Genomic DNA, 16,578 nt, shown 5'->3' on the forward strand with positions numbered 1-16,578 from the left:
TGCTTTTCTAAGTATTTCTCACATACATTCTTCAAAGCAAACACCTGATCCACACATCCTCTACCACTTCTGAAACCACACTGCTCTTCCCCAATCTGATACTTATGTGTATGTCTCATTTTAAACCAGGTATTCCCAATCACCCCTCCTTTTTCAGCACATAAATCTACAAGCTCTTCACCATTTCCATTTACAACACTGAACACCCCATGTACACCAATTATTCCCTCAACTGCCACATTGCTCACCTTGCATTCAAATCACCCATCACTATAACCAAGTCTCATGCATCAAAACTACTAACACACTCACTCAGCTGCTCCCAAAACACTTGCCTCTCATGCCCAGGTGCATATGCACCAATAATCACCCAACTCTCTCCATCAACTTTCAGTTCTACCCATATCAATCTAGAGTTTACTTTCTTACACTCTGTCACATGCTCCCACCACTCCTGTTTCAGGAGTAGTGCTACTCCTTCCTTTGCTCTTGTCCTCTCATCAACCCCTGACTTTACTCCCAAGACCTTATTATTATGCGAGTATTTACATCAAATCTTCACATTCACACAGTAAATACTCTGTGAACATCTCAACTCTTAAAACTGGAAAAACAAAATTAAAGCTTACCCATCCTTTTTGTCATCCTCTCCTTTAGAATCTTCTTCCTTCTCTTTTTTTATTTTTAGTTTGACCTGTTGCTCCTTGGGGGCATCCACTTCTGCTAAGTAATCAGACACCATTTTGAGTGCTTTTTCAGTGTTTGACACTATCTTCTGTATGGCCCCTAACTCCTCTTCTTTGGGATAGATTTCTGCATGCTTGGCTAAAACATGGCGATCATCACTGGAATCTGGTCTGCGCATGGGCTATATGGAAAAGTTTTACAAAATAACATCATATATACATGAAGATACTATTCATCATACATAAATTCAATACATTATCTCTCACCATAAATCAGGTTGACTCATGCTCTCCACTGTAAAACACTATATTTTTCCATATACATTCTTAAAACCACTCTCACCTGCAAATTCCCATATTCTATCCTAAAATCTTTCTCTTGGAGTTCCTGTCTCTCTTCTTTCATGTCCCTAATCATGGAGGAGCCACATGACTGGGTTCCCAGTGGTGGAAGAATTTGGGGAGTCAATGATTTGGGTGTGTGTACCATGGGCCCAAACAGTATTGAAAAATATACACTTCTTCACTGTTCGAAAGTATTAAACTGCTGACATCAGTTCACATTTCTAATATCAAAATGGCAATCTGAAAAGCAACTGAATCCATCTTATGCTAATCTGGCCTAAAAATGGTAAAACCACAAAACTCTTGTTACAATCCACACCAGCTTGAACTCAACTGGCCTAAAAATGGGTAAAACCACAAAACATTTGTTACCATCCATACCATCTTATACTGAACTGGCCTAAAATTGGATACATCATAAAACACTTAACAGCAACACCATCCTCGGTTTACTTAGCCTAAAATGGGTAAACCATAAAATACTTGTCAACAGCCACACCAAAGCCAGTAATGAGGTTTGCAGGAAAGGAATGCGTTGCATATCTACCTATCTATATCTCTGATGCCTATTCCAATTGGAACTCCCTCAAAGGGGTGGCCATGGCAACAGTCTCCATAACTAAAGAACTTCAGTGCCACTTCTTAGCCTTTGATGCCTCACCCTTAGCAGGGCCACTGGCAGAGGGCAAGTCTAGTGCAGCGTTTGCAAAGGCTCCTACCAAATGTTTCTAGTGACTACATCTACCTAATACTCCTGCCTACTAACTTTTGCCAAATATTTCTTGTCAATAATTCCGCCTAAATGTTCCTACCTACTACTTCTACCTACTGCTCCTACCATTTTGCCAAAAGGCAGGACAAGCACATAGTGCTCACCACAGGAAAAATCTAGTTATGAAGAATGAGCTGCCCAAGTCAAGTGTTGCCACATATTACATTAGACAAGGAGAGATTGTATGTTGTAGACAGAATGCCAGTAGTCAACATGATAGTGACGCACAGTGAAAAGTCAGCTGCCTGGGTCAAAGAAGTGTGACTTGACAACCAATGAAGTGCTGGCTCACAAAGCTGTCACTAACCCTCCTGATACCCAAATGAGTAGTATAGGGTGGGCATCCCTGAATCAAAAATCCAAAATACAAAGTGCTCCAATCCAAAACTTTTTGAGCAATGACATGATGTTACTAGTGGAAAACTCCACACCCAACCTCACTTGCCCGTGGTGGGCTCTGATGCTCTGTTGGAACCAGTTTGTTACAAACCATCATCACCACCAGAACCATGTGCATTACTCCCTGTGTTTTTTGCTTATTCTCTGCTGTGTGTGTACAAGTGTTAACAAAATGATTGCTTATCAGTAGAATATGAATTCAGAGTTAGGAATGAAGGTGATGCCCAAAAATCAGATTGTCCACACATGGGCGGCTGACATTGTGACACCCTAGCTTTCTGATGGTTCAGTGTTACACAAGCTTTCTTTCATGTGCAAAATTAATAAAAATATTGTATACATTACCTTCAGGCTATAAGTTGTACATGAAACATAAATGGATTTTGTGTTAAGACTTGGGTCCCATCCCAATATATCTCATTATTTATCATCCTTCAAGACAGATGTGGAAAACAAGATGGTATGGAATCAAATGGGTTAGAGCTGAGACATACCTCAACGTTTTGACTGTTCGACAATCTTCCCCAGGAGATACTGATTCCAGCAGTCAGCGGGATTGTGTTCCCCATTAAGTGATGATCACCTAGTTGGATACCTTGGCATGTCACTCTCTGATTGGATTGCTTGTCCTGCTGCCTCCACCTGTTCAAAGCAACTTCCGTTGCCTGACGTGACCAGCAGATGAACCTAGACCTTGTGTTAATTGTCCTCTATCCTTTCCTCAAGGTAAGCTCTCACACTATCACTAAACAATTTGTCACTTGCCTTTAGTTGCCTTGGCATCGAATGTTTGTGGTAGTGAGAGACCTTACCAAGAGGAAGGGGTTAAGAACGTTAACACTGGGTCTGGGTTCATCTGCTAGTCGCGTCTGGCAGCAGAGATCACCGTGAATGGGTGGAGGCAGCAAGACAAGCGATCTAATCAGAAAGTGACACACCAAGGTGTCTGACCAAGTGACTATCACTTGCTGGGGAACATAGTCTCACCGAATGCTGGAATCAGTATCTCCTAAGGAAGACTGTTGAACGCTAAAAACATTGAGTATGTCTCGGCTCCAACCCATTTTTTTCCATACCATTCTGTTTTCCACAAACCTCATTATGGATATGCAAATACAGGTACACCACAGATTTTCTGGTACTCTTGGTTCCAAAGCCTTACCGGATCAACCATTTTGCCGGTCCAACCGTGGTCACGTCATGATAATTCATCAACACACCTCTAACCCACTAATATACATCTCCCATGCATCTAAAGTATACCATGGACTGCTAGAAATTTAAATTAAACAAATACTAAATGTTTGAGCACCCTAAGATGGTAAGTCTGTCCATAGAATGTTTGAATCCTGTGGGGTCGTCTTCGTCTTTTGTTAGTATTTTCCTAGGTGTGCATCGCCAGAGTAATGCAGTTTCATCTCCATTATACACCTGCTCAGGAGTGAGGTGCTCATCAGCTACAAGTTTCACAAATTTGTCAACATACTCAGCAGCTCCTTTGTAGTTTGCAGACTGCTTTTCTCTGCACACTTTATTCATGGAAATTCCATGACACCTCTTGAATCTTTGAAGCCATTTTTCACTATAGTCACGCTCATGTTGTAATTTAAGTTCTTTATGGAACAACTTAGTCTGGTCCATTATCATGCTACCTGACAAGTCCACTCCATCACTCCAATGCTGTCGAAACCATTCCATCATCATTTGATCGTGTTCAGTACTCTTACAATCTTTCGTAGGTTTTCTAAATGTCATATGCTTCTTGGAATCGCTGCCTGCATAGAATTTCAATATTTTCTCCCTTTGCTTCTTTATATCATAAACAGCTGATGAACCAATACTGAAGATGTCTCACAGCTTATGCAACGAAACACCATGGTTCATTTTTTTCAACAGTTCTACTTCATTTTGGATCGACATGGACTGGTGTTTACATTTGACACCACGACTGACACACTCATATGTCTTAGAAGCCATAACTAGGGTTAAATTTAAGCAAAATAATCTAAGAATCTCACAGAATTGCAGTATCACCACCAACAAATGCAGTGTAAATAATGTAAATGTGCGCCCTAAAAACGCCATCTGTGGCCGCCCAGTAAACTTGTCTGGTGGCTGCGGTGATTTCAAGTTCCCTCATGTAATTCTGTCTAGACTAAAGGAAGCGCCAAACAATCAGGTGCCGGAAAATAGGTGGTGTACCTGTATTCCAAAATCAAAAAAAATCCAAAACACTTCTGGTCCCAGGCATTTCCGATAAGGGATACTCAACCAGTAATGGTGATATACCTCCCTGGTCATTGGCTGCCTACCACCTACCAACTACTACCTTCAGAATGTGTATCAATCATCTTGAAAAAAAATAAAAAACAAATAAATCCTAAAGGCCATTTCCTACTCTAGACAATCAGAATTTAGTTGATTTACTTACGATCACTGAATCCTCTCTGAATTCAATTGGGTGTTTTTCATTTGCAAGCCTATCAATAACATATTATCCAATAATACCCTCTTACCATTATTCCTTCTCACCCACATATACTTATTTTGCATACTATTCCTTCTCACCCACATATACTTATTTTTCATACTCGATCACCATTTCCAGCAAAGGAACAGACATTGAATGCCTGCATTCCCTCATCAATTCTCTGGCTGTCATGTGAAATGCACTGAAACCATAGTTCCCAATCCACAACCAGGCCCCACAGACCTTTCCATGGCTTACCGCAGCTGCTTCACATGCTCTGGTTCAGTCACTGACAGCATGCTGAGCCCAGTATACCACATCAATCCAATTCACTGTATCCCATGCATCTTTTTCACCCTCCATGTTCACACCCTTATCACTCAAAACCTCTTTCACTTCATAACTTTCATCTCCAAGTGGTCTACATCTTCTTACAGGTCCCTACACTTCTGACACATATATCCTATTTGTTAACCTCTCCTTACTCATTCCCTACATATGTTCAAACCATTTCAGCACCCTCTTCAGCTCTAATACACACTCATTTTCGTAAACACCTCTTGCACTCTCACCCTTTTCTTATCTACTCAATCAAACCTCCTCATGCTGCACACTGTTCTCAAACACTTCATTTCCAATGTTTCCATCCTTGTCTGCACATCCTTGTCTATAACCCATGCCCTAAATCCATATAACATTATGGGAACTACTATACCTTCAATCATAACCAATTTTCCCCTCTGGGAGGGCAAAAAATGGGTATGTATATTCTAATATTTATCTATTATACTTTGTCACTGTCTCCCGTGTTAGCAAGGTAGCGCAAGTTAACATAGAAAAGAATGGACCAACCCACCCACATACACATGTATAAACACAAACGCCCACACAGGCGAATATACATACCTATACATTTCAACCTATACATTTTTTTTTTTTTTTTTTTTTACACTATTCGCCATTTCCCGCGTTAGCGAGGTAGCGTTAAGAACAGAGGACTGAGCCTTTGAGGGAATATCCTCACTTGGCCCCCTTCTCTGTTCCTTCTTTTGGAAAATTAAAAACGAGAGGGGAGGATTTCCAGCCCCCCGCTCCCTTCCCTTTTAGTCGCCTTTTACGACATGCAGGGAATACGTGAAAAGTATTCTTTCTCCCCTATCCCCAGGGATATACATACATATACATATATGCATATGTACATGTTCATACAACCTGCCTTCATCCATTACCACCACATGTGAAATGGCATCCCCCTTCCCCCATGCACGCACGAGGTAGCACTAGGAAAAGACAACAAAGGCCACTTTCGGCTTTCATCTTCCTCAAAGCTTTCACTACCTCTTCTCCATTTACCAAATCATTCTCTCTGACCCTCTCACTTCGCAAACCATCTCGGCCAAAACACCCTATACCTGCCACTCTATCGTCAAACACATTCAACAAACCTTTAAAATACTCGCTCCACCTCCCTCTCACTTCACCACTACTTGTTATCACCTCACCATTTGTCCCCTTCACCAATGTTCTCATTTGTTTTCTTGTCTTACACACTTTATTTACCTCCTTTCAAAACGTCTTTTTATTCTCCCTAAAACTCAATGATAATCTCTCATCCCAACACTCATTTGCCCTCTTTTTCACATCTTGCTCCTTTCTCTTGACCTATGCCTCTTTCTTTTATACATCTCAAAGTCATTTACACTATATCCCTGCAAAAATCGTCCTACTGCCTCTCTCTTCTCTTTCACTAGCAATCTTACGTCATCCTACCACTCACTACCCTTTCTAATCTACCCACTACCCACCTTTCTCATGCGACAGGCATCTTTTACACAAACCTTCACTGCTTCCCTAAATACATCCCATTCCTCCCTCACTCCCCTTATGTCATTTGCTTACTCACACCACTCTCTTCACACCAACATTCTCTCTTCTTTTCTGAAAACCTCTGCATATCTTCACCTTCGCCTTCACAAGATAATGATCAGACTTCCCTCCAATTACCCCTCTCAGCACATTAACATCCAAAAGTCTCTCTTTCATGCACCTATCAAGTAAAATGTAATCCAATAACGCTCTCTGGCCATCTCTCATACTTATGTACATATACTTATGTATATCTGTCTTTTCAAACCAGGTGTTCCCAATCACCAGTCCTTTTCCAGCACATAAATCTACAAGCTCTTCACCTTTTCAACACTTACAACACATGTACACCAATTATACCCTCTACTGCCACATTACTCACCTTTGCATTCAAATCACCCATCACTATAACCCGGTCTTGTGCATCAAAACCACTAACACACTCACTCAGCTGCTCCCAAAACACTTGCCTATCATGATCTTTCTTCTCATGACCAATAATCACCCATCTCTCTCCATCCACTTTCAGTTTTACCCTTATCAATCAAGGGTTTACTTTCTTACACTCTATCACATACCCCCACAACTCTAGCTTCAGGAGTAGTGCTACTCCTTCCTTGGCTCCTTTGCACTTCTCCTCTCACCAACCCATGACTTTACTCACAAAACCTTCCCAAACCACTCTTCCCTTTTACCCCTGAGCTTCATTTCACTAAGAGCCATAACATCCAGGTTCCCTTCCTCAAACATGCTACCTATCTCTCCTTTTTTTTCATCTTGGTGACATCCACACACATCTAGACATCCCAGTCTGAGCCTTCAAGGAGGATTAGCACTCCCTGCATGACTCCTTCTGTTTCCCCTTTTAGAAATTTAAAATACAAGGAGGGGAGGATTTCTATTCCCCCCACTCCCACCCCCCTTTAGTCGCCTTTACATGTGGGGAATGCGTGGGAAGTGTTCTTTTTTTTTTTTTTTTTTTTTTCCCCCAAAAGAAGGAACAGAGAAGGGGGCCAGGTGAGGATATTCCCTCAAAGGCCCAGTCCTCTGCTCTTAACGCTACCTCACTATCGCGGGAAATGGCGAATAGTATGAAAAAAAAAATAAATAAATAAATAAATATATAAATTATTTATTTATATATTTATTATACTTTGTCGCTGTCTCCCGCGTTTGCGAGGTAGCGCAAGGAAACAGACAAAAGAAATGGCCCAACCCCCCGCCCATACACATGTATATACATACGTCCACACACGCAAATATACATACCTACACAGCTTTCCATAGCTTACCCCAGACGCTTCACATGCCTTGATTCAATCCACTGACAGCACGTCAACCCCGGTATACCACATAGATCCAATTCACTCTATTCCTTGCCCGCCTTTCACCCTCCTGCATGTTCAGGCCCTGATCACTCAAAATCTTTTTCACTCCATCTTTCCACCTAAAATTTGGTCTCCCACTTCTCCTCGTTCCCTCCACCTCCGACACATATATCCTCTAGGTCAATCTTTCCTCACTTATTCTCTCCATGTGCCCAAACCACTTCAAAACACCCTCTTCTGCTCTCTCAACCACGCTCTTTTTATTTCCACACATCTCTCTTACCCTTACGTTACTCACTCGATCAAACCACCTCACACCACACATTGTCCTCAAACATCTCATTTCCAGCACTTCCATCCTCCTGCGCACAACTCTATCCATAGCCCACGCCTCGCAACCATACAACATTGTTGGAACCACTATTCCTTCAAACATACCCATTTTTGCTTTCCGAGATAATGTTCTCGATTTCCACACATTCTTCAAGGCTCACAGGATTTTCGCCCCCTCCCCCACCCTATGATCCACTTCTGCTTCCATGGTTCCATCCGCTGCCAGATCTACTCCCAGATATCTAAAACACTTCACTTCCTCCAGTTTTTCTCCATTCAAACTTACCTCCCAATTGACTTGACCCTCAACCCTACTGTACCTAATTACCTTGCTATTATTCACATTTACTCTTAACTTTCTTCTTTCACACACTTTACCAAACTCAGTCACCAGCTTCTACAGTTTCTCACATGAATCAGCCACCAGCGCTGTATCATCAGCGAACAACAACTGACTCACTTCCCAAGCTCTCTCATCCACAACAGACTTCATACTTGCCCCTCTTTCCAAAACTCTTGCATTCACCTCCCTAACAACCCCATCCATAAACAAATTAAACAACCATGGACACATCACACACCCCTGTCGCAAACCTACATTCACTGAGAACCAATCACTTTCCTCTCTTCCTACACGTACACATGCCTTACATCCTCTATAAAAACTTTTCACTGCTTCTAACAACTTGCCTCCCACACCATATATTCTTAATACCTTCCACAGAGCATCTCTATCAACTCTATCATATGCCTTCTCCAGATCTATAAATGATACATACAAATCCATTTGCTTTTCTAAGTATTTCTCACATACATTCTTCAAAGCAAACACCTGATCCACACATCCTCTACCACTTCTGAAACCACACTGCTCTTCCCCAATCTGATGCTCTGTACATGCCTTCACCCTCTCAATCAATACCCTCCCATATAATTTACCAGGAATACTCAACAGACTTATACCTCTGTAATTTGAGCACTCACTCTTATCCCCTTTGCCTTTGTACAATGGCACTATGCACGCATTCTGCCAATCCTCACGCACCTCACCATGAGTCATACATACATTAAATAACCTTACCAACCAGTCAACAATACAGTCACCCCCTTTTTTAATAGATTCCACTGCAATACCATCCAAACCTGCTGCCTTGCCGGCTTTCATCTTCCGCAAAGCTTTTACTACCTCTTCTCTGTTGACCAAATCATTTTCCCTAACCCTCTCACTTTGCACACCACCTCGACCAAAACACCCTATATCTGCCACTCTATCATCAAACACATTCAACAAACCTTCAAAATACTCACTCCATCTCCTTCTCACATCACCACTATTTGTTACCACCTCCCCATTTGCACCCTTCACTGAAGTTCCCATTTGCTCCCTTGTCTTACGCACTTTATTTACCTCCTTCCAGAACATCTTTTTATTCTCCCTAAAATTTAATGATACTCTCTCACCCCAACTTTCATTTGCCCTCTTTTTCACCTCTTGCACCTTTCTCTTGACCTCATGTCTCTTTTTTTATACATCTCCCACTCAATTGCATTTTTTCCCTGCAAAAATTGTCCAAATGCCTCTCTCTTCTCTTTCACTAATAATCTTACTTCTTCATCCCACCACTCACTACACTTTCTAATCAACCCACCTCCAACTCTTCTCATGCCACAAGCATCTTTTGCGCAATCCATCACTGATTCCCTAAATACATCCCATTCCTCCCCCACTTCCCTTACTTCCATTGTTCTCACCTTTTTCCATTCTGTACTCAGTCTCTCCTGGTACTTCCTCACACAAGTCTCCTTCCCAAGCTCACTTACTCTCACCACCCTCTTCATCCCAACATTCACTCTTCTTTTCTGAAAACCCATACAAATTTTCACCTTAGCCTCCACAAGATAATGATCAGACATTCCTCCAGTTGCACCTCTCAGCACATTAACATCCAAAAGTCTCTCTTTCACACGCCTGTCAATTAACACGTAATCCAATAACGCTCTCTGGCCATCTCTCCTACTTACATATGTATACTTATGTATATCTCGCTTTTTAAACCAGGTATTCCCAATCACCAGTCCTTTTTCAGCACATAAATCTACAAGCTCTTCACCATTTCCATTTACAACACTGAACACCCCATGTACACCAATTATTCCCTCAACTGCCACATTACTCACCTTTGCATTCAAATCACCCATCACTATAACCCAGTCTCGTGCATCAAAACCACTAACACACTCATTCAGCTGCTCCCAAAACACTTGCCTCTCATGATCTTTCTTCTCATGCCCAGGTGCATATGCACCAATAATCACCCATCTCTCTACATCAACTTTCAGTTTTACCCATATTAATCGCGAATTTACTTTCCTACATTCTATCACATACTCCCACAACTCCTGTTTCAGGAGTACTGCTACTCCTTCCCTTGCTCTTGTCCTCTCACTAATCCCTAACTTTACTCCCAAGACATTCCCAAACCACTCTTCCCCTTTACCCTTGAGCTTCGTTTCACTCAGAGCCAAAACATCCAGGTTCCTTTCCTCAAACATACTACCTATTTCTCCTTTTTTCACATCTTGGTTACATCCACACACATTTAGACACCCCAGTCTGAGCCTTCGAGGAGGATGAGCACTCCCTGCGTGACTCCTTCTTCTGTTTCCCATTTTTTATATATATATACTTTATTACTTTGCTTTGTCGCTGTCTCCCGCGTTAGCGAGGTAGCGCAAGGAAACAGACGAAAGAATGGCTCAACCCAACCATACACATGTATATACATACACGTCCACACATACAAATATACATACCTATACATCTCAATGTATACATATATATACACATGCAGACATATACATATATACACATGTACATAATTCATACTGTCTGCCTTTATTTATTCCCATCGCCACCTCACCACACATGGAACAACCCCCCCTCCCCCCTCATGTGAGCGAGGTAGCACTAGGAAAAGACAACAAAGGCCACATTTGTTCACAGTCAGTCTCTAGCTGTCATGTAATAATGCACCAAAACCACAGCTCCCTTTCCACATCCAGGCCCCACACAACTTTCCATGGTTTACCCCAGACGCTTCACATGCCCTGGTTCACTCCATTGACAGCACGTTGACCCCGGTATACCAAATCGTTCCAATTCACTCTATACCATGCAATCCTTTCACCCTTCTGCATGTTCAGACCCCGGTCACTCAAAATCTTTTTCACTCCATATTTCTGCCTCCAATTTGGTCTCCCACTTCTCCTCGTTTCCTCCACCTCTGACATATATATCCTCTTGGTCAATCTTTCCTCACTCATTCTCTCCATGTGACCAAACCATTTCAAAACACTCTCTTCTGCTCTCTCAACCACACTCTTTTTATTACCACACCTCTCTCTTACCCTATCATTACTTACTCGATCAAACCACCTCACACCACATATTGTCCTCAAACATCTCATTTCCAGCACATCCACCCTCCTCCGCACAACTCTATCCATAGCCCACGCCTCGCAACCATATAACACTGTTGGAACCACTATTCCTTCAAACATACCTGTTTTGTCTTTCCGAGATAATGCTTTTGACTTCCACACATTCTCCAGCGCTCCCAGAACTTTTGCATCCTCCCCCACCCTATGATTCACTTCCGCTTCCATGGTTCCATCCGCTGCCAAATCCACTCCCCGATATCTAAAACACTTTACTTCCACCAGTTTTTCTCCATTCAAACTTACCTCCCAATTGACTTGACCCTCAACCCTACTGTACCAAATAACCTTGCTCTTATTCACATTTACTCTCAACTTTCTTCTTTCACACACTTTACCAAACTCAGTCACCAGCTTCTGCAGTTTCTCACATGAATCAGCCACCAGCGCTGTATCATCAGCGAACAACAACTGACTCACTTCCCAAGCTCTCTCATCCACAACAGACTGCATACTTGCCCCCTCTTTCCAAAACTCTTGCATTTACCTCCCTAACAACCCCATCCATAAACAAATTAAACAACCATGGACACATCACACACCCCTGCCGCATACCTACATTCACTGAGAACCAATCACTTTCCTCTCTTCCTACACGTACACATGCCTTACATCCTCCATAAAAACTTTTCACTGCTTCTAACAAACTTGCCTCCCACACCATACCTTAATACCTTCCACAGAGCATCTCTTTCAACTCTATCATATGCCTTCCCTACATACAAACCCATTTGCTATTCTAAGTATTTCTCACATACATTCTTCAAAGCAAACACCTGATCCACACATCCTCTAACACTGCTGAAACCACACTGCTCTTCCCCAATTTGATGCTCTGTACATGTCTTCACCCTCTCAATCAATACCCTCCCATAGAATTTACCAGGACTACTCAACAAACTTATACCTCTGTAATTTGAGCACTCACCTTTGTCCCCTTTGCCTTTGTGCAATGGCACTATGCAAGCATTCCGCCAATCCTCAGGCACCTCACCATGAGTCTTTTTTTTTTTTTTTTTTTTTTTTTTTTTTTTGTCTCCCGCGTTTGCGAGGTAGCGCAAGGAAACAGACGAAAGAAATGGCCCAACCCACCCCCATACACATGTATATACATACGTCCACACACGCAAATATACATACCTACACAGCTTTCCATGGTTTACCCCAGACGCTTCACATGCCCTGATTCAATCCACTGACAGCACGTCAACCCCGGTATACCACATCGCTCCAATTCACTCTATTCCTTGCCCTCCTTTCACCCTCCTGCATGTTCAGGCCCTGATCACACAAAATCTTTTTCACTCCATCTTTCCACCTCCAATTTGGTCTCCCTCTTCTCCTCGTTCCCTCCACCTCCGACACATATATCCTCTTGGTCAATCTTTATTCACTCATTCTCTCCATGTGCCCAAACCATTTAAAAAACACCCTCTTCTGCTCTCTCAACCACGCTCTTTTTATTTCCACACATCTCTCTTACCCTTACGTTACTTACTCGATCAAACCACCTCACACCACACATTGTCCTCAAACATCTCATTTCCAGCACATCCATCCTCCTGCGCACCACTCTATCCATAGCCCACGCCTCGCAACCATACAACATTGTTGGCACCACTATTCCTTCAAACATACCCATTTTTGCTTTTCGAGATAATGTTCTCGACTTCCACACATTCTTCAAGGCTCCCAGAATTTTCGCCCCCTCCCCCATCCTATGATCCACTTCCGCTTCCATGGTTCCATCCGCTGTCAGATCCACTCCCAGATATCTAAAACACTTTACTTACTCCAGTTTTTCTCCATTCAAACTCACCTCCCAATTGACTTGACCCTCAACCCTACTGTACCTAATAACCTTGCTCTTATTCACATTTACTCTTAACTTTCTTCTTTCACACACTTTACCAAACTCAGTCACCAGCTTCTGCAGTTTCTCACATGAATCAGCCACCAGCGCTGTATCATCAACGAACAACTGACTCACTTCCCAAGTTCTCTCATCCCCAACAGACTTCATACTTGCCCCTCTTTCCAAAACCCTTGCATTCACCTCCCTAACAACCCCATCCATAAACAAATTAAACAACCATTGAGACATCACACACCCCTGCCGCAAACCTACATTCACTGAGAACCAATCACTTTCCTCTCTTCCTACACGTACACATGCCTTACATCCTCGATAAAAACTTTTCACTGCTTCTAACAACTTGCCTCCCACACCATATATTCTTAATACCTTCCACATGAGTCATACATATATCAAATAACCTTACCAACCAGTCAATAATACAGTCACCCCATTTTTTAAAAAATTCCACTGCAATACCATTCAAACCAGCTGCCTTGCAGGCTTTCATCTTCCGCAAAGCTTTTACTACCTCTTCTCTGTTTACCAAATCATTTTCCCTAACCCTCTAACTTTGCACACCACCTCGACCAAAACACCCTATATCTGCCAATGTATCATCAAACACATTCAACAAACCTTCAAAATACTCACTCCAACTCCTTCTCACATCACCACTACTTGTTATCACCTCCCCATTAGCCCCCTTCACTGAAGTTCCCATTTGTTCCCTTGCCTTAAACACTTTTTTTTATTTACCTCCTTCCAAAACATCTTTTTATTTATCTTATATATTTTATTTTGCTTTGTCGCTGTCTCCAGCATTTGCGAGGTAGCACAAGGAAACAGATGAAAGAATGGCCCAATCCACCCACATACACATATATATAAATACACGTCCACACATGCAACTATACATACCTATACATCTCAATGTATACATATATATACACACACAGACATATACATATATACCCATGTACATAATTCATACTGTCTGCCTTTATTTATTCCCTTCTCCACCTCGCCACACATGGAATAACAACCTCCTCCCCCCTCATGTGTGCGAGGTAGCACTAGGAAAAGACAACGAAGGCCCCATTCGTTCACATTCAGTCTCTAGCTGTCATGTAATATTGCACCGAAACCACAGCCCCCTTTCCACATCCAGGCTCCACAGAACTTTCCATGGTTTACCCCAGACGCTTCACATGCCCTGGTTCAATCTATTGACAGCACATCGACCCCAGTATACCATATCGTTCCAATTCACTCTATTTCTTGCATGCCTTTCATCCTCCTGCATGTTCAGGCCCCGATTACTCAAAATCTTTTTCACTCCATCGTTCACCTCCAATTTGGTCTCCCACTTCTCCTCGTTCCCTCCATCTCTGACAAATATATCCTCTTGGTCAATCTTTCCTCACTCATTCTCTCCATGTGACTAAACCATTTCAGAACACCCTCTTCTGCTCTCTAAACCACACTCTTTTTATTTCCACACATCTTTTTATTCTCCCTAAAATTCCTTCAAATTTACCTCCCAATTAACTTGTCCCTCAACCCTACTGATCTAATGACCTTCCTCTTATTCACATTTACTCTCAGCTTTCTTCTTTCACACACTTTACTAAACTAATCACCAAGCTCTGCAGTTTCTCACACGAAATAGCTACCAGCGCTATATCATCAGCAAACAAAAACTGACTCAGTTCCCAGGACCTCTCATCCACAACATACTGCATTTTTGCCCCTCTCTCCAAAACTCTTACATTCACCACCCTAAACATCCCATCCATAAACAAATTAAACAACCATGGGGACATCATGCACCTCTGCTGCAAACCAACATTCACTGGGAACCAATCAATTTCCTCTCTTCCTACTCGTGCAAATGCCTTTCATCCTTGATAAAAACTTTTCACTGCTTCTAGCAACATACCTCCCTCACCATATACTCTTAAAACCTTCCACAAAGCAAATCTATCACCCCTATCATATGCCTTCTCCAGATCCATAAATGCTACATACAAAGCCATCTTGTTTTTCTAAGTATTTCTCACACACATAGTTCAAAGCAAACAACTGATCCACACATCCTCTACCACTTCTGAAACCACACTGCTCTTCCCCAATCTGATGCTCTGTACATGCCTTTACCTTCTCAATCAATACCCTCCCATATACCATCTCATACCACATATTGTCCTAAAACACTTAACTTCCAACACAAGCACCCTCCTACATATAACCCTATGGCCCGTCAACTCATATACACATATATATACATAAACGCCCATCTTTTCTTTCTTTCTTTCATACTATTCGCCATTTCCCGCATTAGCGAGGTAGCGTTGAGAACAGAGGACTGGGCCCTTGAGGGAATATCCTCACCTGGGCCCCTTCTCTGTTCCCTCTTTTGGAAAAAAAAAAAAAAAAAAAAAAAAAAAAAAAAAAAAAAAAACCAGCATTACTACCCCCTGCTTCAGCGAGGTAGCACCAAGAAAAGACCACATTCGTTCACACTCAGTCTCTAGCTGTCGTGTGTAATGTACATTACACATGTATATAAGTATGTATATAACTGGATGGGTCTTTCTTCATCTGTTTCCTGGAATTACCTTACTGACGCAGGAAATAGTGATCAAGTATATAAAAGTAAATAAACTAACCATACATCCCTACGACCTTCCACAAGGCATCTCTTATCAACCCTATCATATGCTTTCTTTACATCCAAAAATGCCAAATACAAATCTTTCTGTTTCTCTAAGTATTTCTCACATTCTTTGAAGCAAACACCTGATCCACAAATCCTTTACTACTTCTGAAATCACAAAGTCCAACTCTAATCTGATACCTGCCATCAATCACTAACCTCCCATACAACTTACCAGGTACACTCACTAAACTTATACCTCTGTAGTTTGAAATCTCAACTTTATCCTGCTTCTCTTTATTAAATGGTATGAGCAGTATATAGTAGTAGTAGGTAGGAACATTAAGGCTGGAGCATTAGGTAGCAG

The 16,578-nt window shown here is 41.9% G+C and overlaps 1 protein-coding gene across 1 annotated transcript in view; it reads right to left on the minus strand.

The window, feature by feature from the left end:
- The window catches only part of Zn72D (Zinc-finger protein 72D), a 362,702-nt gene that overhangs the window by 173,907 nt on the left and 172,217 nt on the right, over positions 1 to 16,578 (minus strand). The window contains exons 6-7 of the mRNA XM_071686208.1: positions 4,794 to 4,857; positions 630 to 868 (exon numbers count right to left, since the gene is read on the minus strand). Coding sequence (XP_071542309.1) covers positions 630 to 868; positions 4,794 to 4,857 — 303 coding nt within the window. The remainder of the gene's footprint in view (positions 1 to 629; positions 869 to 4,793; positions 4,858 to 16,578) is intronic.

Source organism: Panulirus ornatus, chromosome 41, assembly GCF_036320965.1.
Source record: "Panulirus ornatus isolate Po-2019 chromosome 41, ASM3632096v1, whole genome shotgun sequence".
NCBI lineage: Eukaryota > Metazoa > Arthropoda > Malacostraca > Decapoda > Palinuridae > Panulirus > Panulirus ornatus.